This window comes from Clinocottus analis, unplaced genomic scaffold (genome assembly GCF_023055335.1).
Source record: "Clinocottus analis isolate CAN_PGR_092001 unplaced genomic scaffold, fCliAna1.0.p SCAF_18, whole genome shotgun sequence".
NCBI classification, from domain to species: Eukaryota; Metazoa; Chordata; class Actinopteri; order Perciformes; family Cottidae; genus Clinocottus; species Clinocottus analis.
Window position 1 is genome coordinate 1,459,986 of NW_027175909.1, and position 27,170 is coordinate 1,487,155.

Sequence of the window (27,170 nt, forward strand, 5' to 3'; positions counted from 1 at the left end):
ATAGCACAGACAACTGATTGCATTCTGCTAGGATTGTGTGTATTCATCCATATACAGGACACGTTTGACACCAGAGCCTGTATGCATGAAGACTCAGAACCCCGACAAGGACCAAAAACACTACGAGTCCAGAGAGGGACACAGGGTTAGTTATGAAGCTTCCCATGCTGAGAGGACACTCTCAGCTGCGACCTGGAAAACTGTGATGACCTGTTGTGTGGGAGAAATTTGTATGTCACCTTTGTATATTCTCAGGAATTAACGTCGGTCAGAAGTCTGGTACTCCAGCAGCTATTTATGCAGTTACCAGGGGCTTTAAGAAATTACATTAGAACATTTAATTATTTATAACAAATATATCCATTAGGAAAGTTAACATATGAGATCACAAATAGGTGTGAGACTGAGCTTTAGTGTAGTTATCACAAGAATGGGTCTAACACGTCAGCGACGCACCAAACTCAGTCAGTTGGCACAACTCAGCACAAACTGCTTTAAAAACTAGTAAGCAACCTCACAAATCCTAAATGGATTATTGCGTAACTTGTCCAGCTCCCCAAGTTGTGTTAGAGTAAGAGGTTAAATACAATTTTAACCTATTAAAATACAAAAAAAAGGAATAAAAGCTAAACATCACCAATCCTAAATGGCTTAAATATCTCTGCCACTTGGATACTAGGCTGTTAGTAGACATTGGCAACCCACTCGTGTTTTCAATACATTTAATGTACTGCATACAAGTCAGCTCTGTCCCGCCGCAGAAGCAGTTCTGCTCACGGGCCCAAAAGAAGGTGGTACATTCTACACTTTCTCAACATTGGACAGCTCATTTGCATGTACATCTCATCAATTATTTAGTTTAAGGAAGCAAAGTGCAGTGTTCAGTTGCCACTTGAGGAGAACGGAAGCAGAGGGGCTCTTTGCAAAAGCACTGACGCTCCTCATGGCTTCACAGGGCCGGCCCGGGCCTCTGCAGTGCTTGTTATGCAAATGAAGGCGTGGATGCATGAGGATTTCCTGCTGTAACTGTTGGTTACTCATAAAACATGCAAAGCCCACTGTCTTTCACTCACGGTAGAGGAAACACCTTCTAAATACTCCCTTTGGATTGAATTAGGTCGGGTGAAATGGTCATCATATGATTATATACAGTACACATATCATTTTGAAAGTTTTGATGTCAATTCTAAAACAATATATCTGATACCCTAATAAAATGTTTCTGCTTGAGATCAAACTAGTTCGTAAGATACTTGCTAAAGAACAGATGATATTTATGTCCAATGAATAAGGCGTCACAGATCAAATGAACCTTGTGCCGCTGCATCACGCAGTGTCTGAGTGCTGCTCACGAGTGAATGATCAGAGCCACAGCTAGCATTCATGGACTGTTCATGAGGTATCCTATTGGCTGTTTAAGTAGTGAATCAATAATTTACTACTGATATGTTTTCAGAATCAGAAACTTTTTATTGCCACGTGAATTAGTACAAACGAGGAATTTGTCCTGGCGGAAGGTGCATCACAACACAACAACAACAAATAACAGCAGCAGCAACAACAGAGAACATATAACTATACAAGAGAAAGTATAAAATATAAATTGGATAAACAAGTAATAAGTACAAAGTAAGTAAATAAGTAAGGTGCAGTAAATAATTAGCGATACAATTAAAAAATAAGAAATAAAAAGGTAGCGATCAATAATAAGAGTAAAGGTAAAGTAAAGTGCACGGAATGAGGTTATGATTGTTGAAAGTGACAGGTGATGGGTAAAGTGGCGAGTGACTTTGAATGTGTGGAGGATAGGAAGGGAGAGAAGGGAGAGAAGGGAAGGTCCTGGGGGAGACAGAGTCAGTCAGTGGGGGACCCGGGTTCTGTTGATGAGCTTGACTGCTGCTGGGTAAAAACTGTTTGTGTGGCATGAGGTCTTGGTCCTGATGGACCTCAGCCTCCTGCCAAAGGGAAGGGATTCAAAGAGTTTGTGCCCAGGGTGAGAGGGGTCGGCCGCAATCTTCCCTGCCCGCTTCAAGGTCCTGGAAGCAAACAGGTCCTGGAGGGACAGCAGATAGCAGCCAATCACCCTCTCAGCACAGCGGATGATGCGCTGCAGCCTGGCCTTGTCCTTGGCAGTGGCTGCAGCGTGCCAGACGGTGATGGAGGAGCAGAGGATGGACTCAATGATGGCGGTGTAGAAGTGCACCATCATTGTCTTTGGCAGGTTGAATTTCTTCAGCTGCCGTAGGAAGAACATCCTCTGCTGGGCCTTCTTAATGATGGAGCTAATGTTCAGCTCCCACTTGAGGTCCTGGGCGATGATGGAGCCCAGGAAGCGGAAGGACTCCACAGCGTCAATGGGGGAGTTATGCAGGGTGAGAGGGACGGGTTGAGCAGCGCGCTTCCTGAAGTCCACAACCATCTCTACTGTTTTTAGAGTGTTGAGCTCCAGGTTGTTCTGCTGCACCAGGTCACCAGGTGCTCAGTCTCCCACCTGTAGGCGGACTCATCCCCGTCGGAAATCAGACCGATGAGGGTGGTGTCATCCGCGAACTTGAGGAGCTTGACGGACTAGTGATTGGAGGTGCAGCTGTTTGTGTACAGCGAGAAGAGCAGAGGGGAAAGAACGCAGCCTCGGGGGGAACCGGTGCTGGTGGTCCTGGAGCCAGAGACGTGTTTCCCCAGCTTCATGTGCTGCTTCCTGTCAGACAGGAAGTCTGTGATCCACCTGCAGGTGGAGTCTGGCACATGCAGCTGGTAGAGCTTGTCCTGAAGCAGGGACGGGATGATTGTATTGAAAGCAGAGCTGAAGTCCACAGACAGGATCCTGGCGTAGGTTCCTGGGGAGTCCAGATGCTGGAGGATGAAGTGCAGGGCCATGTTGCATTGTCTGCATTGTCTGCAGACCTGTTGGCTCTGTAGGCGAACTGCAGGGGGTCCAGCAGAGGGTCGGTGATGTCCTTGAGGTGGGCCAGGACTAGGCGCTCAAAAGACTTCATGACCACAGAGGTTAGGGCGACGGGCCTGTAGTCATTGAGTCCCGTGATCCTGGGTTTTTTTGGGGACGGGAATGATGGTGGAGGCCTTGAAGCAGGCTGGGACGTGGCATGTCTCCAGGGAGGTGTTGAAAATGTCAGTGAACACCGGAGACAGCTGGTCGGCACAGTGCTTCAGGGTAAGCGAGAGACAGACTCCGGGCCTGCTGCTTTGCGGGGGTTCTGCTTTTCTCTCATGCAGGTGAGAAAACTAAACCTGAAAACCTTATTGCCTAAAATCTTATGTCCTAAGCTTTGTGCCCACTACCTCTCCACTCTATGGCACCTCTACTCCACTCTCTACATGCCATAGGCCGTTCCTCAATATGCGTTCTTCTCTGTACTGTTCTCGTGGACTTATAAAATGTCATCAGTCACAGCCCAAGTATTGTTTCAATGCTTCTCGCCAAGCACGGTCCAAATATCCGTAACTTGATGCGCCCATTTTACTGACAGCAGGGTTGTCATATTTTGTTTGACTGTAAAAAATACAGCTGAGGTGGTGATGTCGTCGTTCCGATTGCAGAAAGATCGTCCTGCGTTCCTATGTCCTTCAGAGTCTGGACTCCAAAGTCCAAACTTCAAAAGCACACAGGTCTGTACTTGGCATACTTAGTATTAAGAAATGGCCCTAGTCTTTGTCACTTCCTGTCCAAATGTTGCATATTTTATTGGGACTTTGTCCTCTTAATCCTACCGGCCAAGCTTTAATTGTTTCTTCAGCCTGGGAAACAGCTGTTAATGATCTCAACATCACAACTATTTGAACTGCTGAATTAGTTATAAATGTGGATTACACTAGGACCAGGCTTCTCCAGAACCTACACCTATACCAGTGGTCAGTTAACTGTTAGTTGTCATTGTATTGCCTGTGCTGTTTTTTGTTTTAGATCCGCCCTAGGCTTCACATACTTTTAAATACGACTTGAAGGAGTCCCCATCGTGTACACTCATGTCTCACTTTATACACTTAATACAACAGTCCTGCAACATTTCCTACGTCATGAATGTTCTAACGTTCTGTTGAAACAGTGATACTGATCTCATTTGTGATGCTGTGTTGCACTATGCAGAGGGTTGTTTCTGTCAGACAGAGTATTAGAACTGTCTGTCAACAACTTGAATCAACAGCTCTCGAAAGTAGTTCAAACAGAAAGTGAATGTTAGAACCTTTGTAAAGCTGGATTCACTTCTGGACTGCTACATTATACGGCATTAGTTGTAGCTAGGTGTACCCAATAAACTTGCCAAATGAGTGTATATTTTTACATACATCTGTGTTAGTGCTGCATTTCCCATCATGCTATGTTTTGTTTCGTATGCTATAATGTATTTCGTTGTTATCCAGTGTGTCTCATCAACTTTACCACAGTGGAGACCACAGCGAGTGAGGTCATGGTTGTTGCAGTCAGTAGGGCTGGATGTCATTTATCCTGCTGATGGAATGAAGGCAGCATATTTCACTTTGGCCTCCATCAGTCTAGGATAAACCAACTTGTAACTCCTCTCCTCTCTCATTCAAGGTATATGGTCTTTGCTTCTGTTTGCGACAAGGAGCAAAGAAGAAAGTCATTTTCCATTCTCTTCCGTCCATCAAGGTCTTGCTCCTCAATAGACAGCGGCCTGTAGCACTGAAAGCTTCCAATCTACCTCTTAGCATGTTACATCAGCACACCCATTTTTATGTATATGCAGGGCCATCTTGTCCACCAAAGGGAAACATTCAAGAAAAAAACACATTGTCCGCTTCTGATTCTGATCCTTTCTGATGGGCGTTTCCTTTGCTATGAAAACAGAGTGTAATAGGTTTGTGTGGGCTTTACAGCTGGCAGGCCTGCAGCAGCATTGTAGCTCTGGAACAACAAACCATATGCGGATGCATGCACACGTTCAACGCAAACTTCCAGATCGTGAGTGGGGCCTAATGACTGCGGTCCCGAGAAGCATCACATTGATTTTAATGGCGTAAGAGTGTACACGTCTTGCTGGAAAAAAAAAAAACAGACTGATATTGTACTTATGTTACAACTAGTGACGTGGATTATTTAACTACGGTATGATTTAGCACTGAAAATAACTAAGAGACAGGAAGTGAAGTATCTGAAATGAGGAAATAATTAAATGTTCCAATAAAAGTAAAGATAACCAAAGGACCAGGATAAAAAAATTAGTGTTAGTACAGTGTAATACAAACATCTTTGATGTGTTCATGTTTCCAATGATAATAAAACATTTACCAAGTTAATATGAGGCCTCCTTAACTACCTGCAAGTTGACTTTCCTGTTGTTGTTTTTTCACAAGTCAGCATTGTCAAAATAGTTATTGTCAAGAAAGGTAGTTGTCAACAGGACAAATGGTTAAAGTGAATCCTTTTACATAGATACAATACTACGGAAGACAATCTGTGGGGTAAGATAAATATATCCTAACTTTTTGACAAGACAACTACCATGTCTTGAACCTTTAGCCTGGTCCTAATTGTATCTGCCATATACTGATTTAAGAATACGTGATGTTTCTACAGTCTAGTTGCTTATTAAGTTCAGAAGCAAGCCTTTTCCACTTAAATGAGCTTTAAGGCATTCCTGTGTGTGTTGTTGGTGTGTTTCTGTTTGACAAGTTCCAGTGGAGGCTAAGACGCTGTGGCTGACACAGCTTATAGGTCTGAACATGAGCAGGCACAGCTTGGAGCCGGTGTTATTGGTCAGCCTGTTAGTTTCTTATGAAGAGAAGGAGTCACGATGATAAAAATAGCCAGGGATCTTATTCCAAAAATACTAATGGTTGGTTGTCAAATGGTGAAAGTGAAATTCTCAGATGTATTTTTTCCATGTAAAATGACAGTTTTGGAAGAAACATTTTTCTTTGCAGTCAGTTACATCATTTTTTTTTCTGACATCCATAAAGTGCCCCGAATCTCTGAATTTCCTCCCCGCTCTCTATTAACAATTTGTCGTTTCATACATTTGGGGATTTAAGCTCCTGTAACAAACTAATGTATACATTTTAGATTAGCGTGAGTACAGTAAATTCTAAACAAGTTATTACAGAGACAGCTGTGTAGGGCTGTCATGTTTTGTACAACACCTACGTTTCTGATATTAAAACGGTACTCGTTTTTCCATCGACACTTTTTAAAAACACAACCTCTTAAAAGGCACCAGAGTGTAGAAATGTTCAAATTATATGTTATGTAAAAAAGACTAACACCCCTTCTACACTGGACTGATTTCAGCTTCTTTAGACGGATAAACACTCTTGTGAAGATGGCGAGCTATGATTGGTCAATGCCCATCTCATCTGACAAGATGGCCGTCGCCACATTGTGTAATCTGATGCCGGCATAACAATGCGACCAAGCACCACCGGGGACCCGCCCACTTAAAGGGTGTCAGGGATCTGCGACGATGTCGGCAACTCACCTGACCAGGCTTGAAATACAGGCCGATGAGTATAACACACGCACGAGTCAGAGGGCCTGAAACCCTGTGGAGCAATAAAAGTGAGGGCCGGCGCACACCTTGCTCTCGGCATCTCCTTTTTTTCCCCCTCGTCATGTGGCGCAGCTCCGCGGGTCATTCCGCTTGCCCTGTATGCTCGTAGCGGAGCAGGTGGACTGTATGAACGTGCGTCACTCCGTGACAGGAACTCCAGAGACACTTTTTTCTCATAGTCCGCCCGTGACGTGGACTATACAGCAGTCATTGAAGGTCTAGGTCTGAAACCCACAGCCTGCCACACCCACATGACACCAATGACATGCGACTCCCACTCACCTGCCGGTGACAGTAGCCACAAACAGGTATTGGTGGCCACTGTTACTGAACATCGACTGTTTGCCCAGATGCAGTTTAAGGATGTCAGTCGTCAATGTCTCTAGAAGCAGCATTTCCGTCATGTGATTTTTGAATTAATTAGCAAGGTTTCCGTTCTTATTCTTCATGCTCTTCAATGTTTTTAACGAGGCATCCATACAGTTATATACGTCAATGTTGGACAACAAATCTTCATTTTTTTTTGTCAACAATTTCAGTGCTGAAACTGTCAGTCCTTTTGCATGTTGAAAACAAATGTGAAAAGCTCCACTGGAGACTCCTCACTGTGTTCGCCTTCCCAGTCATGCAGCTCCTGCAGGGTTTCTACTTCTTCTTCATCCACGGAGAGGACTGTGGGAAATTTCAGCCTGCCATGAAATTGTGTCTGGCAACACCAGTCAGCCGCCATCAGGCTGTCTCTCATCAGAACAGTTCCCTGTAAAGAATAAAGTGTACTCAAAGTATTTATTGTATTTTGGTGTGTTAACCAACTAATCCTTCAAACTTTCACAGTATTAACAAATAGTTATATGCATGTATTGCATGGTTTCCACCATCAGGTGTCACCCTTGAGCACTTAAGTCCATAAAAGGGTCTTTCAGCAATAGTTTACTTTAGCTTTTTGATTATTCAAATGTACTCCATGTTGTTTAATGCAGAAATAAAGTCACCGTAAATCAAACAGCATTCATGTCTCTGCCTGAAAGGATTTTAGCATTTCTTACCTCTTTTGTGCGGTCACTGTCAACTGTCAATCTCTGAAGCACTGAAAACTATTTAAGTTAGATAAATAAACAGTTAACATTATGGAGTGTGGCAGTCAGTTGCATCAGGGATGTCAATGTGCATGCGTGTTATATGGGGTCTATGTGTTGTACACAAAAACAAAGGAAACCAGACCAGGACAACAGCAACAGTTTGTATCGCTCCACCAAACCGTGAGCAACATGAGTGCAGGGCTCTTATGCAGTTTCACTTTTCCGGCCCACTTGCTCTGCATCCCACATTCAAGCACACCTGCAGTGATCAGGGGCCGTCACAGCTGTCATTTCTGCCTTGGGGAGCTTAGTGAAGGTGCAGGTCTGGAAAAATCCCAAAAGTTTTGGAAAAGTCATAGAGATTAGTTGTATTTATATGTTCATGTTGTTCATTTAGGCGGATGTTGGACCCTCCAAACAAATTGTCCAGAAACACATACTTCTTTGGTTTTGCATGTTTTATTAAAAACATTCCAGTTTAATAACAAGCATACGTTTTTGTCTTCAGCCTGTATACCTAACGTCTACTTCACTGCTCTCTTAAAGAGACAGCGCTCTTTTCTATTGGGTCCAATGCAATACTGTCTGCCCTTCACAGCTGGCATGTCAGTATATCTCAAACATTGAGATATAAAATATGACTTAACTTAAACACAAATTAAAACACACAAATTAAAGTAAATTGTTAGAACACAGTTGTATTAAATTATTAAGACATATTAAATAACATATTTCAGGGCGCTATACCGTGTATGAAACAATTAATAAGCTTTTAAAAGAAAGTCGCTCAAAAAATAAGCAGGCATAATCTCTATCTATAAATGTTTATTATTTTAACGACTGTCTCATTTATTTGTGTCATTTAAGGTATACGGTATGTGTGGAATACTCTTTGTTAGTTTGCATACAAAATTGTCTCACCTTTTAATGTACACACCGAGATTTCACAAAATTTTCGGTCATTGAAATTTGGTGACGTGACAGATCTCGCACGTGTAAAGGTCTACAACACTAATCAATAATAAAACTGGTACTCCTTGTTTCTGTACTGCACAGGAAAAACGTTTTGTTGCATATTTGTTTCAAGTGTGATTGTCTCCTGTTTTATACTGCTTATATGTATTTTGTATCTCTCAGGGCATATTTGACATTTGATATTTCTACCTCGTCTATGGCTCCACTCCATGTTAATGTGTGCAAGACACTTAACCCCAAATTACTGAGCCTGTGGTGTGTGAATGTGTGTGAGTGCTAGTTCGAGTCCTGATGGGCAGGTGGAGCCTTGCATGGAAGCTCCTCCCATCAGCATATGAATGGGTGTGAATAATGACGTGTAGTGTTAAAGAGCTATGCATGCTTGAAAGACTAGAATGTCGCTGAGTACAGTCCATTTAAGATGAGACTAATACGCTTCATGTATTGGTCTAAATTCTCAGTGTGGAAGACTTGAATGACGTTTAGAGAAGGTTAAAGAAGTGCACCAGAACACCACAGCAACTGAGAATATCGGATGAGACCAGAACCACTGGATGTATTGGGCTCCTTAGTGTGAATGTGTTGAACCTGTAAGGCTGATGCACTGTGAGAGGAAATGGTTTCTCTGGTTAGATGAAGAAAAATAAGTTGTAGTTCTATAGTTGACACAGATGGGGGCAGGCTTTGTCTTGTTTGATTTGTCCACTTTCTGCCCTGTAGAGTACCGCAGCATATTGCATTCCCTTTACTGTCCAGGTGTCCTGTGTTCAACAGCAGACATCAGCTGACTCTAGCTCTGCCTGAACTTTTCTCATACTGTTTCTGTAAACGGATGACTGTTTATGTGTTGGATGTTGATCTGTTGGGGTGAGTTGGCCTCCTGGTTTATGCAGCTGAGGCTCAAACCAGTTGCATTTGAAACTGATAAGACTCCTGGTTGTCAGTGGGGAGGTTTCCCATGTTCTCCTATATTCAGCACTGCTGCAGAGGCTATACTGGCAGGAGGGCCTTTAAATCAGCCTACTTTAGTCAGCGGAGATGAGACACATTAAAGAGTTCCTTGTAATGAAAAGCTTTGAGAAATACATGTTATCTGTGCTTAAGGCAGAGGTCAACTTGGTACTTGATCCTTATCAGTTTGCTTATAAGCACGGGAGAGGTACTGATGACGCTTTTAACAGCATCACCCACTCCACCGTCAAGCACTTGGAATGCCCAAAAGCATATGCACGGATTTTATTTATTGATTTTAGCTCGGCTTTTAACACACTTCAACCCCATCTGCTCATCTCTAAACTGAGGCAGATGAGTGTTAACCCTTTTTTAATTAAGTGGTATTTTTCTTTTTTAACCAATCGGAGTCAGCAGGTTAGAGTCAATAACACCCTCTCGGAATGCAAATCAAGCAGCACAGGTGCCCCACAGGGTTGTGTCAGCTCTCCGGTTCTTTTTACACTTTATACTAATGACTGTACAAACAGCCACCCAGGGAACCTCGTTTTTAAATTTTCTGATGATACCGCCATCCTCAGTCTACTGCACAAGGATTCCTGTACCTCATTTCTCTGAAATAGATAAGTTTGTGCACTGGTGTGATGCTCACTACCTCACTTTGAACGCTACCAAAACTAAAGAGTTGATCTTAGACCCGAGATCAGTGGGTGATCACAGCCCAGTCATTATACACGACTCCCACATTGAGCAGGTCAGCTCTTACAAATATCTTGGAGTTCACCTAGATGACACTTTTAGTTGGCATGTGCATGTTGACAGCTTGTGTTCTCGTCTACAGCAGAGATTGTATTTTCTACGTAGACTGAGAGTACAAAAGCATCATGTTTTTATTTTACCAGGCAGTGCTGGAGAGTTTGATCAGATATGGGATGTCATCCTGGTATGGGAACGAGCAATTTTGGCTTTCAATCCTGCGGTGGCAGGATTAAAAGCCAAAATTGCTCGTCTGATCCACACGGCCATGACGGTCATCGGGAAAAACAATTACCAGACCTTGCAGTCTATTTACGAACAATCTGTTCTCAGGCAAGCCCAGAACATAGTGGACGATCCTTTGCACATTCTCCACTTGGAGTACGACCTCCTGCCCTCGGGGAGGCGATATAGAGTCCCCTTTTGTAAATTAAACCATTTTACAAACTCCTTAACAATGGTGCTTGAGACTGAAGTCTATGAAATACTTTTTAATAGTGCTTTTATTATGGTATCCTTTTAGCATGTATTTTTATGAGGTGTATGTATGTGTTTGTTATGGGACGTGTGCAATACTGCAATTGTTGTTTGGCTGGGGATATATTGTGTGTTTTTATGTAACTTAAGGCATTTGTGACGCACCGCAGAGAGTCCAAGACAAATTTCCAGAGTGGGACAATAAAGTTTATTGTATTGTATTCCTCCTCATTTCTAAGACATACAAATGATGCTGTAAATGGAGCCCTTAGTAACGAGAGGAACCTGACAAGATTTGTCTGCAATGAAGCACATGGTTTAGTTGCATATCTGTGTGATGGAGCAGCGAGGGCCCCACTGGCCTTTTGTTTCCACTCTAAGCTCTTGGTTGCAGAACAATGAAGTCCTTGTTTTCTCTCCTCATAGCTAGCGGAGGCCATATATTATACGTCATTGGGCAAAATGTCCATAATAACCTCTCGACATACCCGACATTCAGAACCTGACTCATACTAATACTGTCCTTCATACAGTAACATTACATTACATGTCATTTAGCTGACACTTTTATCCAAAGCGTACTTACAATAAGTGCAACAAGAATCAAGACAGAACAATTTCTCAAATAAAGTCAAACTGCTAAGTGCTATCAGTAAGAGCCATCAAAGTGCTGCCTAAGTGCTGCCGTCATTGTCGTTATTTAAGGTATAGTCGAAAAAGGTGAGTTTTTAGTTTGCGGCGGAAGATGTAGACACTTTCTGCTGTCCTGATGTCAGTGGAGAGCTCATTCCACCATCGAGGAGCCAGGACGGCAAACAATCGTGATTTTGTTGAGTGTCGAGTTCGCAGCGACGGAGCGACAAGCTGATTGGCTGAAGCTGAGCAGAGCGAACGAGCTGGTGTGTATGGTTTCACCATGTCCTGGATGTAGGTCGGACCCGATCTGTTCGTTACATGGTACGTAAGTACCAATGTCTTGAAGCGGATGCAGGCGGCCACCGGTAGCCAGTGGAGGGCGCGGAGGAGTGCAGTAGTGTGAGTGAACTTTGGGAGGTTGAAGATCAGTCGAGCTGCTGCGTTCTGGATGAGCTGTAGAGGTCGAGTTACATTGGTCGAGTTACATTGACCTGCTAGGAGGGAGTTGCAGTAGTCGAGATGATCATGGCCTGGACCAGAACCTGTGCTGCCTTCTGTGTGAGCAGGGGACGTATTCTCCTGATGTTGCGGTGATGTTGGCAGTCAGGGAGAGTTGACTGTCAAGTATCCTGTACTAGTACTGTCCGTCATATAGTAGTAACCTGTACTAGTACTGTCCTTCATACATTACCTGTACTAGTACTGTCCTTCATACAGTAGTAACCTGTACTAGTACTGTCCTTCATACATTACCTGTACTAGTACTGTCCTTCATACAGTAACCTGTACTAGTACTGTCCTTCATACAGTAGTAACCTGTACTAGTACTGTCCTTCATACATTACCTGTACTAGTACTGTCCTTCATACAGTAGTAACCTGTACTAGTACTGTCCTTCATACAGTAGTAACCTGTACTAGTACTGTCCTTCATACATTACCTGTACTAGTACTGTCCTTCATACAGTAGTAACCTGTACTAGTACTGTCCTTCATACAGTAGTATCTTTTACTAGTATTGTCCTTTATACAGTAACCTGTACTAGTACTGTTCTTCATACATTACCTGTATTAGTACTGTCCTTCATACAGTAACCTGTACTAACAGGTATCTGTCACCACAAACAACTCCAACCCGCTCTCTCTTCCAACATGTCAAATAATGCAGCTTGGTTAGTGCTCCTCTGCAGCTGACAACAAAGGTTTAGTGTGCATGTGACACAGTCACCCAGAACATTACAGGCAGAGCAGTTGATGTGGTACAGAGTGTGAGATAGTCCTCACAGAGAGGTAGATGTGGTACAGAGTGTGAGCGAGTCCTATCAGAGAGGTGGATGTGGTACAGAGTGTGAGATAGTCCTCACACAAAGGTGGATGAGCCAAACAACACAGGACCTGTGCCCAGGAGACAGCTGTTAGTGTCCTGTGGAAGATAAAGTTGACATTGTGTCATGTGACTCATGAAAATTGCATGTAACGAGTGTATAAGGACACGTCACCACTGACTGATGCTAGAGGGCTACACAGATTGTCATATTCTTAAGCTTAATGTCACTGACCAAGCTGCGTTATTTGACAGATTGGAGGGATAACATGTTGCACCCTCAGTGTGGACAATGACAAGCTAGAGGTTGTGGGACCCCTGTTAGGAGACCTGGTAATGCATATAATATAATATACATGTAAAGCTCTATTGAAATTAGAGCAATCACTGATCATATAGTTAATCACGGCCCCTCCATGAGAGAGGTTGGAAACTGGAAGCCAGCTGATTTGTTCATGGCAGAACAGCAGGCTGCTATGAATGCCATTAGATGACAGGAGCTTGAGGCAAGCATTTGTCAATGTCAACAACCTAAGTGTTGCAATGATAGGCATCCTCAAACATCACCTGGTGGCAGTGTATGGCATCATTTGGTCATCTAAGTGAATGATGTGGCCATGGTAAGGTTGGTCTCAGGGGGACAGTAAGCCTGTTAGGGCAGAAAGAGTACCAGCATTACAGTCCTCCTCGGCCGGTGCTGCACAGTTGAGGTCTGTGTCTCAAAATGGTATTCATTTGGGACAATGTGGCCTTCCTCCATTCACAACCATGACTGTCTGGTTCACTGCCCACCCACGTATGCTAATGCTGCTTCCTAAAGCTTGCTCTCAAATAATGAATCCAACTGAGGAGTTTTTTCTCCTGCTGGTGCTGTAACGTTGATGATAGCAGACCGCATGACCAAGTGTTATAGCTGGATGAAATGGACGCAGGATGCTTGGCAGATTTGCAGATGACTGTGGTGTATCGCAGAGGAAGACAGTGATGTAGATGAAAACATGTGTTTATATGTCAGATTTCAACTATAAAGTTTAAAAAATACAAATGTTTTGTCTGAGAACCATCTTGAAAACCAAATGTAAATTAATGGTCATTGTTTACAATAGCCTTCACAGTTCTATTCAGCAATACACAAACAGAACTACAACATTTTACTGTATACACATTTTATAGGAATTTTAAATACTTTCTACAAACTATTCCCTAACTAAGAGTGCTCAGTACAAAAGCTACAGTACAGTTTGTCAGTAGTGAAACAATACTCGATCCTGTAAGGGTGATGCACAGACGTTGAAGCTGCATTTGATATTGATAGCTGGAGTGACAACTGTGTTGTCTATTGTGGTGGATGTGGCTTCAATAAAAGGATTGGGGGCTCGATCTCTGGCTGTCCATGTTTATGTGTCCTTAACCCCAAATTGCTCGCGAAGGCTGTGCCTTCGGGGTGTGAATGAATAGTGGAACTTTGAGTGATTTCTACTAGCAGAATTATGAATAATGATGTAATGCTAAAGTGCTTTCAGTTGTCAGAAGAGTAGAAAAGAGATGTACAGGCCATTTACCATGTTAAAATAGAAGGACATTAAATTAAATAAAGCTCCAGTGCCAGTTCAGCCAGGACGATACTCTTTTAGCTCTGGCTGGTAGTTCATGCCTCGTACATCAGCCATTCTCTCCTCATGCACACTCACTCATCAGCCACCACCACAATGAGTTTTTGTTGGGAAATTGTCCAGCCTCAGTGTCACTCTCTGAGTCACTAAGTAACAAAGTACAGGAGAGTACAGGAAAGAAAAGATCATGATTTAATCGGTTTGATTTCATTCCGCCACCAGATCATTCAATTATGACCAGATCCGCCGTGATAGATAACTTATGATTGGCATGGGACACCTAATTCTGAACAATCGGATTCATCCGATGTAACCCTTCTACTTCTGTTAGGAACACTTTCAAATTATTCCTGAAAACTTTGAGATATCTTCTCTACTGTATTTTCTCTGGTGTATTTCGTTCAGAATGTGGCCTTTGCTCCTGCAGGCACAGTGAAGTCCAGTGAGTCCACCTGTGCGGCTCTGCGAAAGGGCGAAATATACTCTTGCAACGGCTGCGGCTGGCAACACAGATCGACGGACTCGTTTTGGTTTATAGTTCCCGCCTTTTCCACACGCCAGAACAGTAGGTGGCACAACGACCGTTTAAAGTCGGCCTGCACACCGACGTTCACCGATATCTCCCTCCAGGAATTTACCGCCATCTGCGTCAAAGACAGGTTATATAAATGTTCATATTTGCAGACCTCTTTAGCCAAACGTTCTTCAACAGGATCCATTGTTCGTGTTTCTGCTATGGCTTTTAAAAAACGGAAATGCGAAACTCAGAATGGACGTGGTAAGCGGACCAATCACAGCCTTGCGGGCTGCGAACGGCTCACGTAGCTTTGACGGATAGTCAGAAATTTTGGGTGACGCACGCAAGTACGCAAAATGGCTGCTGGGACTATGCAAGGGGGTCCATGCGTGATGCGTGCTTGCGTTGAGTATAATTCAGGCTTAAGCCCTCCTTGTTATGCAACATCAGTGGCGGGACCTTCTCCTCCCGCTCTTCCTCCCTCCTCCTCTCTCTCCGGGATTGGGGTTAAGTCTGATTAAAATAGCAACAGGTTGTGAAGCTGGAGCTTCTCCAGACCCAGATACCTGTTTCAGAGCGGAGCAGAAACGTACTATTGGGTAGGGAACTGTATTCTTCAAAAATGCTAAGCATTATGTATTTCCTCCAGGCAGTCTTCCAGGTAAGCTTTCTCATTTTCAGTCTGCAGAATAGAAAGATGCTGCTCTTTGTAGGGTTTACTCTACTGGCTGACCAGGGGATATCAATCACCGTCGTTCATCATGACGATGTGCCATGGTCTTCACTTCACGCTATCATTGAACCATGCAAAGCATGGTTCAATGATAGCGTGGTGTCCCGCAGGCCTCCTGGTACCCATGTCCCCGTCCAACCTCAGCTGCTCTTGTGGTGGCGATGAAATATGAGAGAACAGTGTGGTAGAATAAATATTCATGATGGTGGAGGCAGAGAGGACATGGAAACAGGGCATGAAAGTGTTGACAGCATTGTGAACACGGTTGAAGCCTCTGCTACGGTGGAAAAATAACCCTGTAGGGTAACATGATATAACCCTGATATGGTAACATGATACAAACCTGATATGGTAACATGATATAACCCTGATACTGTAACATGATATAACCCTGATATGGTAACATGATATAACCCTGTAGGGCCTACAGGGATATAACCCTGTAGGGCCTACAGGGTTATATCATGTTACCATATCAGGGTTATATCATGTTACCCTACAGTGTATGTTGCCCTACAGTATAGGGTAACAAAATATAACCATGATATGGTAACATGATATAACCCTGTAGGATGACATGATAGAACCCTAATAGGGCAACATGATTAAAAAGTAGATAGAGATCACTGGACATCTCCAGTGACACTGAGTCCAGTGAGATCTCAGCAAAGCAGCTGGATGTCATGAACGGTGAAACTCTGTAAACTGAGTTACAGTCTTGTTGTTTTTTGAAGTTTTGAAAATGTGAAAAGAAATCTGTCTGTGTTATTCCCAATGATTTTTAAGTCGCAAAATGTTACACTATGAAAACTAACTACATATAGTTGATAACGTCAACCAATACTTAAGTTTATTACCTATATTAGAAATATTTTGATAATTTATTTACAGTAATTGGGATATCAAAATCTCCTCCTTAGTTGACCGAGCTTGGTGCCTGTGTTATTAGAGTAGCTGCCTCATGATATGAACAGAGAAGTTGTCAAGTGTCAGTAAATGTCTCAGATCACTGCTGCTGACTATCCCACTCTGATATGGCCACACTAACACTAAATATGATTGGAAAGCAATGAGTAGAACAGCATTATATTCTTCATAACAAAGTGTGTGTTGATGGCGGGATGCAGGCCGGACATGTGAGTGGATCTTCCGGATCACAGCTGTATTTCAGTGCACTGAAGCATAGCGCCTCATGCTGAGCTCTGCTGGATAGGAAGCATACTACTCTCTGTTTGGGTGGCTGGATGAAGCTAAACATATACATGTACTGTTTAGTATAGCACATTCTGATACTCTGACTTTGGCACTGGAAGTTAGAATTGGATGGTTTTGGGACAATTGTCCAGAGGAGGATGCTGCTTGGGGTTTAAGGGACAAAACACTGATTTTATTAAAAGCACTGTTAATGTGCATGGACTGTTAAATAGAGGAGTATGACCTACTACAGTGGACCCTGGGAGCCTCCAGTCCTCTAACCCCACTGCTTGGCCCTACTGACAATACAAATACTTCACCCTGTCATCAACGGCAAACTGTCCAGCAGGCTGATTGGTGGGACACAACTCAGTCCAGAGTCCCTGTACACCAGACAGCTAGAACGCATAGCCCGATCCATTTTAAAAGATGACACCCAGCCTTTGCACAGGGAGTTTCAGCTTCTCCCCTCCAGACGGAGGTATGTTGTACCACGGTGCAGAACCACCAGCGCTATATAACTAGCTTTGTTCCAGCAGCCATCACACATGTGAACAAATTATCATTATAACAGTACTGACCTGAAGCTCTTAGTACTTTCATCTTGTTTGTCTGGTTGTCTGTATGTCAAGATGGATACCTTGTTGTTCTTCTACTGTTTGTATTCCTGCAAACCAAGTCTACCCTCGGGTACCAATAAAGTAACCAAACCAAACCAAAACTCCTCCTAACTATGGACAACTGTTTCCATAAAGGCCCAAATGTGAGGCAGTCTTGTGCTAAGTTCTTTGAAACAGTGTGTGACAGGGCCATCGACCCAAAGCCAAGTCTGGCAGTTGTTGGCGTTGCTCGTAGAGATCTGAGTCTCTCCTGAACCTGGGCCCTCGTGGGGCCTTTCTTTCCTTGCTATACAACATAGTTGGAAGTATAGAGCTGCCGGGTTGAGGAGGTCATAGTCCATTTCAAGAGCACTCGGTTAATACATTCCACACATTATGGCAACCATGGATGTACTTCTGTAAAATGTCTACGCTACATTAAATATAACTTGATTTCTGTATCTGATAACCACAACAACTTATTTTACAATGTGTGCTGGGAGCTGGTGGAGGAGGAACAGTTGGCCACAATAATGAGGTAATTGGCGACTTGTATTCCAACCTCGGTCTCTAAGGCCTGTTTCCACTGGCCCTCCCTCTGGACCATGTTTCCATGGTTTCCTCTGGAGGGATCACGGGCTGGGTAATTGAAAGGAGTGTGTTTTTGTGTTTGTGTGTGTGCACTTGCAATCCGCAGTTTGTCTTGTGAACCTCAATGTGTTTACCATTCACCAACAGGGCACATTTTGGAGGTGACTATTGACCATGCTTCAAATTATGTTAAAATGATGTACAAGATATTTTTTGTAAAAAAAGGTAGGAAAAACAGAGATAAAAGGCTTACCTTCAGTAGATGTCATCACTAGTTTCAAGCTTCATACTATATTGAACGGAATAGTAAGTATTTTTCTGTCTCAAAACCTTTCCCTGATCCTTTTTCACATCATTTCCATCCATTTTAGAAGGTACTCGTGTCTTTTCTTGGTTTTGTGTTCAACTTGCCTGTTTTTTTTTCTCGTTTCCCTTTACACAACTTTCTTTTTGGAACAACATGATGTTAAAATAACATTTAGGTTTAGGTAAAATATCAGGGTTGTTTAGGTTTAGGCAAAAAAACATGAACGATTTTGTTGTAGCATGAATCTACAACGCGGTGTCAAACACTGGCCTCCTTGGTTGACATTTCCGCTTGTTGGACCTGTCCACCTTTGTCATTTTTTGGGATATTTTTGAGTACGGCACCTGCTTAGACTGTTGCTTATTCATGTGAATGCATTTAAGTCATCTCTCCACCGTGAACACAAACCAATAGATTACATTTTGTGACTATTTTATAGGAACTTTTATGAGACTGGGGGCAACAAGACAGTAGGCAACAATGTAGGGATGTCCCCAGCAGGAAGGCAGAGTGTGTGGCTTATAAGCATTGTAAAGTACCAACATGAATAATTGATGCTGCCCAGATGTCAGGCACTTTTTATTCTGTTGGTTATACAAAGAGCATCAATTGAGTTTGAGGCATTTTATTTGTGAATGGGTAGAGTAGAAATCTGGTTCAGTGTCGGGTTTGGTGGGGTAAAGACTTGTCCATATGACGAGGAAAATTGTTTCTCAGAAGAAAAAGATTTGCCTTGGTGGTGAGCATTTGTGAACTCAGTGGAGCCTCACTGACACAATAGCCAGCTGTCCTTAGGGCCCCAACACATCAGTGTGACTGCAGCACCCACGTCCACATTCCCTCCATGCTGGCTGTGGGTGGGTCATCAGGAGGAAACACTGGTTCTCTGGAGGCACAGGACGCCGTGGCTTCAATGAGAGAGACAAGGGAGAGAAAGATAAAGCCGAGATCAAAGACTCATCTAAAGACAGGTATCGTGTGTTTGTGTTATTTATAGAAAGTTGTGTTTCTGATCGGAGTAAAGGCAATCTGAATGTGTTGTGCAAGTAAGGAAGTTCAGTGTGGCTGTGGGGGGCTGTATCTGCTGTCTGGTGTGAACAAACAATATGTTTAAATTTCTTCAAATTTGGAACAAACTTCTACCTGGACTCAAGGATGAACTGATGAGAATTTGGTCGTTATAGGTCACTGCATCCTCACCAAATGTTTGGCCATAACTCGCTCATTCGCATGCTTTTTAAGTCTCATCATCACAGTGAAGTTGCCAGATATGGTGGAATTGTGCTATAATAACTACAGGTGGATGGATACACTTGTTTGTCAAGAGATAGTGAAGTCAGGATGAAGTCAAAAGGTAATGTAGATGTTTAGAGCAGCTGCAAGGATCTGATAATGTTGCATATATTACTATTCATTTAATTTGTTCCCCATTTGTGTCCTGCCAACCAGGATATCTGAATCTTCTTCTGATGATGTCAAGAAAAATCTAAATGATTTGTTTATGTTTGTCTACAGTTGCATTAATTGTTAAAGATGGAGCATATAAAGCTAGGTATGTAAATTAGTAAAATATCTTCTCTAATACTGTCTTTACTCACAATTTGGAAATGCACAGATATTAGCAGACTCTGCCTGCTACAGCAATGAGACCATGGATAACTGTGCTGAAGAGACATCATGTTGTACCTCAATCAGCCACTCCACTATCTGCAAGAGAGGGAGCTCTGCTCAGCCTTTAAGCTTCTTTAAGACACTCAACTCTAATTATTAGCAAAAAATAGCAGCGGCTAGTCAGTGACTGGAGCATATCTGGATCAACTATTGATTGGAGTTCTACTGGTTTAGTCCCACCCTTCAGGCTAAGGGGGGTCAGGGTTGAGCCACTGATGTATCACATTGTAACTGCTGCATCTCTCATCAGAGTGGATGCCTACTTATGTGAACACTATAAGGAACACTGCCACTAACTAAGACCAGCATGTCTGCCATGCAACATACTGTTGCATACAGTAAATTTAGAATTGGTAAAATCCACAAATTAGCTGTACCAATATCTAAGCCACAAGGGTCAATGTTGAGGAAAAAAGTAACGGCTTATGACCCTATTTTACGGTAATGATTCCTATGACACTACTTTTCTTGTTTTGGTAATGTCATGATTTGTTTGTTATTACAAAGGAATTATAGAATTAAAGAAATGTATATATCTTAATAAATGTAAAAAGAATCTTGATCGTAAATGGTAATTATGACTCATATTTTGTATTTAGTTTACAGTTTAGACATAATAATAATTCATTTAGACCACCAAAATAAAACCTATAGGAAGGCTAGTTAATAGAGGTTGAATGCTATCCAAAACACTCAATATGGTGCAACGTCCCCATTCTTTCTTTGCGGCCCGATACGGCCGCACAGAAAGAATGCAAACCAAAAAAGAGAAGAAAAAACAAAAAAAAACAAGGCCGGTTTTATTTTGAAAAATAACCGGATACATCCATCTGTGCATCTGAGCCTCTTACTCTTGAGACATGTCAGAGGCTACGTGATAACATTGCCCCAAAAATGACATTTAAATGTACGTTTCAAGTCTGCTGAAGTGCCGATGTTCTGGACTAAAATCAAGGCAGAATGTCCTCAAATCGCCAAAAAGCTCTGAAAACCTGGAAGCAACATCCAAACCATGAGTGTGAATACAGACGAGGAGTAGTATAAAAGTCAGTCAGTGATTTCTTGACTTTAGGTTTCAGAGTAAATCAAACCGGTTATCCCTCTGGCTTGACCAATCTGGAATACGCTGTTGAAAACATGGAGTGTCGAGCTGACGAAAAAAACAACACTGCGCTGCATAAAACTTCCTTCAAAATAAAATCACAGGATCAAAAAAAAAAAATTCAATTTTTTTTTTCCTAAGCAAAAGCCAGCAGCCCATTCAAAACGGGTCACGGCCACCCACCAGTTGAGAACTGATACATACAACCCTTTTGGTGCTCTTTTTTTTCCTAATGTGATTTGAGTTAGCTTGCATTAAGGTTACTTGTCCCTAAGTGGAGTTGCCGTGCACCCTGCACTGCCACAAGTTACAGCTCTGTATTTATAGCAGGGCTTCTTAATGTCTTTTCTCATTATTGAGACACAGCGGCCTCTGTGTACCTGCTGTTTTGAGGTCGGATTAATCCTTTCACCTGTAGAAGAACCACATCTTAGACATGCAGGGACAAGGGAAGAGCTACTTCTGCTCATGTGTACAGTTTTCTGGCATACGCATAATGTTAAGGCCAGTCCCTGCAGGTAGATAGAGAAAGGGGGGAGGGATCTGTAATGGAAGACTTGGCTCAACCGCGATTGATGATCACAGAAGATTAACACAAGACAAAAGAGGACGAGTGCAGAGGGAAGCTTCAGGCATGTAGTATCAGAAAACAGGAGACAGTTCGACTGTGTCTGAGCTGTGTGGTCATGTGTGTGGGACGCTATGGGAGCAGTGCTGAGCTGGTGTGCTGCTTGCCTATGTGCATTGGTGTTGGAGACAGCTGATGCTTTGAAGCGCTGGAAAGTAAGTAAGAGAGAGAGAGAGAGGGAGAGGGAGAGAGAGAGAGAGAGAAAGAAAGAGAACAACTTGTTACTTGATATACACTTTTGCTCAAAGCAACAGCAATATAGTGAACAGTTGTGATTGTTTCAGAAACATTGTCACCTGTAACTTCTCTTCTTGTTTGTTTTCACTTGTTTTCTTATGTCAAAATTGTAAGCGTCAGAACGATTTGTTGCAATGATTTTGTGTTTACGACTGACTCTGCTATTACTAGAATTTGACCAGTGTGATTAATGTTATGCTTCAATTCACAACTAAACAAGCAGTTGTTAAGCTAGGGATCAATGCTGCTCCTCTTCAGTACTCTGCCCCGTGACTCCATGCATGTTTCTATGGTTGAAGTGACAGATAAACAAACCAAGATACATTACGTAGAGTACACGTGTTGAAATAGCAGTCTAGTTAGCAGCCTAGGTTAAATAGCTTCCACTTTCTGAGTACAAACTTTAATTAAAGTAATTCTGAAAATGGTAGTCATGGAAGCCAACCTTCATCGTCTATACAGTACAGCATTCTGCAGTTAGTAGCACATCACTTGACAGTGTCTGCTAGCAACTTTCAACCTCATATTTATGTCCAAAAACTATTTTATTCCCTGAACAAAAATGTAATTAACTTTTTAAAAATTAAAAAAGAAAATTCACAAACAGCTATAGCATCATTCATAATGTACATTTCATCATAAAACGTTGTAGTTTAACTTAATACCAAAACAATGCCTTTTTTTCATGCAATGGAAAGAAATAATTTCATTTTCATTTTTCTCAAAAAAATGTTTAGTAATTTAATGGAAGAAAGTTTGAACACTCAATTATACACTAAGTTACTTCAGTTGGATTAGTACTTATATTGTACATCTTTGAACTTGTTGATTTGGTTTACAAACTGAGAGCTTAAGTTAATACTTTACATATTGCCTTCTAAATGATGCTGATGCTTCTCAGTAGCTTTTAGACAATCAGCTTTGAGATTCTTACAAGCATTTTTTTTCAATCTCACACTTTTTTTCTTTACTGTGTCCACAGCCCCAGGGAGCCCTTGAACACTCTCCACACCTCCCTGAAGGATTAGGCTTCGAAGAAGGGGATTTGGGAGCTGAGCCCCTGGAATGGCGTGAGAGAGGAAAAGGAGATGGTGAAACATGTGCTAAATATTTTGACTCCAACTCTTGGCACAGCGACACTCTGCCAGATTTTAGTCTGGATGGGGAGGACTCTCTGGAGGCCTTGCTAGGTCTTGAGGGGACCTGCCTTGGTCGGCCAGCGGCAGACAGCACCTTCCGCACTGGACAGAGAAAAAACAGATGGACGCAGTCAGTGACAGCCAAGGACAACCGCAGAGATTCCACAGAGACACATGTTGGACGATTCAGATGTAGCATGAGAAAAAGCCCGGAGAACCATTTAGCCCCTAATCTCCCCCCGAAGCTCAGCACTAGAGGCCTGTGCTCTGCTCAGATTCAACCCTGTCCAAGTACAAAGGAACTCAAACGAGACTTGCCCCATGAACTGTCCAGTTTTCAGACTGTTTGCAAAGAAAGTCAAGTCAAGGTTAGCGCGGATCCAAATAGTTTACATGTACAAAGCCAACACAACGGGGACACCTTTGACAATAAATTAAATAATCGACTAGACACTCAGGAAGTGAAATTGGATCCACAACCTGAAGAAAGCAATCCCATCAGAATGAATGAATCAACAGACTCAGAAACATGCATAATACATCAACATACAACAGAGGTCAAGATTGTGGAGACACAACAGCAAATCAGACACAAACAGAGCACTCACATACAGACAGGAAACATAAAGAAGACAGACATAGAAATATGTGAAGTTCAGGATCTAGAGAATCTTGACTACAGAAGTTACTCTGTCAATAAAAACACAAGCTTGCATAGATGCAATAGTGGCTGTAATGATCGACATCACAAACAGAGAGACCATTTAGAACACAATGAAGACAAAGACATACGGGCTGTAAGAGTGGACAAGGACAAAATTGACTTGTGCCCACGTGTGGGGAGACATTGTAATGAGAACCATCACAAAGTAGTGAGTAACTGGAAAGACAACACATGCATAGCTGATACACATTTTACAGACCTATTACATGCACACATACCTGACTGTATTTGTACGAGAGCACACTCAACATCTGGGACAAAATGCACAGACCCTCAGTTAATTGCTGATATTGTTGTAGAAAGTCCAAACATCACAGAATCACATAACACAAATACAAACAGAGTATCACATAAGACAAAGTCAGCAATACTCAGAGACACAATTGATACAATTAGTGTATCGTCACACAAGTTGGATACGTGCTGTTCACGAACTCTGTATCAAGAAAGCTCCAACAGAGGACGGTCAGGGAACCACCCTCAGGGTTGTACTATAGATACAAAGCCCCAGGGTAAGGCCATGGTGTCGGGTGTCTGCTTCCTGGAGGAGCAGTGTGGGTCGGATTGTACTACAACAGAGGAGACAACACCACCTGGGACAGTAAATGTAAAAGGTTCCTCCATTACATTTTCCACAGGGGCTACAGACTTGTTCCCGTTGGATACTGAGCTGACTGTGATTCCAAAGGTTTCTACACTATCCTCACCTGTCCTGGCAGACTCAGAGAGGGAGGAGCTCACTGACAGGCAACCGGATAAAAAACAACCTCAGGTAGCAAAGTTACTACAACCATGGCAAGTTCCAGCTCCAAACCATGATTTAATACCTAATCACTTGGATCAGAGGGGTACCATGATGGAAATACCCTCTCATTTGCAGCCCCATTCTATGGACAAGCTTTTGGAGTCAGCACAGTCAGGTTTTGTGGAACCAGGAAGTAAATCAACTCAAATCGGATCTGACTCTGGTCAGGATTCTGAGGAATGTCTGCCTCATCACCTATTCTCGAATAATCTGCAAAACAAGCAGCAGGAGGAAGAGAGTTGTCTTGTTTATCATGACCAGAAGACCATTCAGGACAGTAGCAGAGAACACCCAGACAGAGCTCCAAAGGCCATTTCCCAGACAAACATAAAAACTACTGTCAGCAACATTTCTAGTCATTGTAAGCAAGTTCAGCTAGCACTAAAGATCCCTAAACCTCCCTGTGGCCTGAATGCCTCTTTGTCTCTGCTCTCAGACTCCAACAACAACACCAAGGCCAGTGTACATGGAGTTGGGAGAGGTGTGGGCCTGGACTGTTTATCACAAGGAGCCCAAAGAAACTACATGAGTAATGAGAGAATAATTTGTCCTGTGGTTAAACCATCAACACATGTGATTACTGCCCCCTTAGAAGATATAGATAAGTCCCCGAAAGATTCAGAGGTGATCTTGTCTTCACTGGACCAACAACCCAACTGGAGAAGTGAGGACTCTGAATCAGTTCCAGAGAAAAACCTTGATAGCCATTTAAACCTAACTCATGACGATGAGCTAGACAAACTACAGAGAAAAAATGGTAATGAGGGTAACACTGCCCACAGTCTAAAATGCTCTAACTCAGAAAGAAATGAGGGCCTTCAACCCTTAGTATGTTCAGAGAGCAGAGGGCTATTCATGGGCAGTAATTTCAAAGAGAGAGAGATGCTCTACTGTACCCAACTAGGGGGTCACAGCTTACCTAACAGAAGGGGCAGCCTCTACAAATCAATTGAGGAATATACAATGGCTGAGGAGTTTAGAATTCACACACAGGTCAGATTTCCGGCTCCAGAGCAGGAGGTGAGGGTAGTAAGGTACTCGCACCCTGATGTCAGTCTCAACCTGCTTGCTGTCAGTAGTTTAGAGCCAATTTTGGAAGCTAAGCATTCACCAGAAACTGATGAGTTAGAGAATCCTCACTTTGCTATTCCAGCCAGAAATGTCGACCTTGACAAAATGACCAAGAAAAGCAAAACAAAAAGCAACCAGACAGGAATTAAAGACTCTAAGCGTTCTGTCTTTGCTAAAGTGCCTTCTTTTAGGAAATCAAAGGGCTCAAAGGGTGCCAAAAGTGAGGAGCTACTCCAGGAGTCATCAGATGAGGAAGGTGAGTGCCTTCTGTCTGAGCAAGAGGCACAGAAGGACAACGCAGATGTTGAGTTTTTTCTCGAAGATGACATTCTCAACCATACGGTCCACCAAACATTTTCCTCATTGCATTACAAAATAGAAGAAGAGGACTATGACCTATCCTCCTCTACTCTCCACCCTCAACATGTCCATCAGCTAGTCGGCCAAAGGAGTAGTGGCAAGGGCAACAATGGACCATGCGTAGACCACCCATTCTTCAGGCAAGTCCAGTCACCTCATGGGCAAAACTACAAGAGGAGCAAGAGCAACGACAGTTTAAACATTCGCATGCGCTTTGCACAAGCACACAAGTCCCTTTCCAGCCTGTTTGAGTCCCGTTCAATGGATAAGGAGAATGAGAAGCGGGCCACTGTGGGCTTTGACCTGGATTCTGGTACAGCCAAACAATCCTGTATCAAGCCAAAAAAGGTTAAGGAGGCAGAGCTGCTGAAAAGATCTCTTTCAGTGCCAGATGGGGAATATAACAACACAGCTTCTGGGCGTGGCTGTGAAGACATACCATCTGCTCCACTTCTGGACAGTTCAGGGTCACCGTTGTCCCTCAGAGCTCTTCCCCACACTGATCCGATCACCAAGCGGGGAGTTCCACAAGGGAGAAGAAAGGAAAACGTCCATGGGTGTAAATCTGAGGGCCAGAGAAGAAAATGTTCACCAAATGCTCTATCTACCCCACTCTGTGTGTCTGGCATACCTCCCTTTTTAGATTACTCTGCAGTCCCACAGCCCAATCACACCAGCCCTATTTCACCTTTAAGCTCCAACTCACTGACCACCCTTACTCATTCGTTTTCGCCATCCTGGGTCAGGTCACACCCAGTAGCCAGGGAGAGCTTGAGTAAGAGCCCCCTACGGCCAATGAGCCCCAAACCTAACAGTCCTAGGCCAGGGGCTCACCGCAAACATTTTTGCTACCCTCTCTCACCAAGGGCCAGTTCAGTCTGTCCTATTCTTCTGGGCCAGTCGGTCAGCATGGAGGGATTAACTGACCCACCTGAGAGACCTAAGACCCTAAAACCCTCAGCTAGTCCTCTGGGTCTCAGCCTAAGCCCTTTGGATGCAACCAAGGGCACAATGGACAGCCATTCACATATCAGCCTGTATGCCATTGGCTCGATCAACAAATTAGAGGTAAGACATGCACAGAGCAGATTTCTTTGTAATATTTAAAAAGAAATGTGTAGCATCTTAATATGTCAATTAGAATATTAGGTAAAA

At 42.9% G+C, this 27,170-nt stretch overlaps 1 protein-coding gene and 1 pseudogene across 3 annotated transcripts in view; one reads left to right on the plus strand and one right to left on the minus strand.

Moving 5' to 3' along the window:
* The window catches only part of arhgef4 (Rho guanine nucleotide exchange factor (GEF) 4), a 99,415-nt gene that overhangs the window by 10,085 nt on the left and 62,160 nt on the right, over positions 1 to 27,170 (plus strand). For 2 of the 3 annotated variants that reach the window (XR_011077744.1, XM_068581248.1), the window contains one exon: positions 22,899 to 27,083. Coding sequence is in view for 2 of the 3 variants with exons in the window: in XM_068581248.1 (XP_068437349.1) it covers positions 23,253 to 27,083 (3,831 nt within the window). In the remaining variant the exon portion in view is untranslated. Of the gene's footprint in view, positions 1 to 22,898; positions 27,084 to 27,170 lie in introns of those variants that run through there. The other variant, XM_068581247.1, reaches the window with a different exon arrangement.
* Positions 11,462 to 17,987, minus strand: LOC137789060 (uncharacterized; annotated as a pseudogene).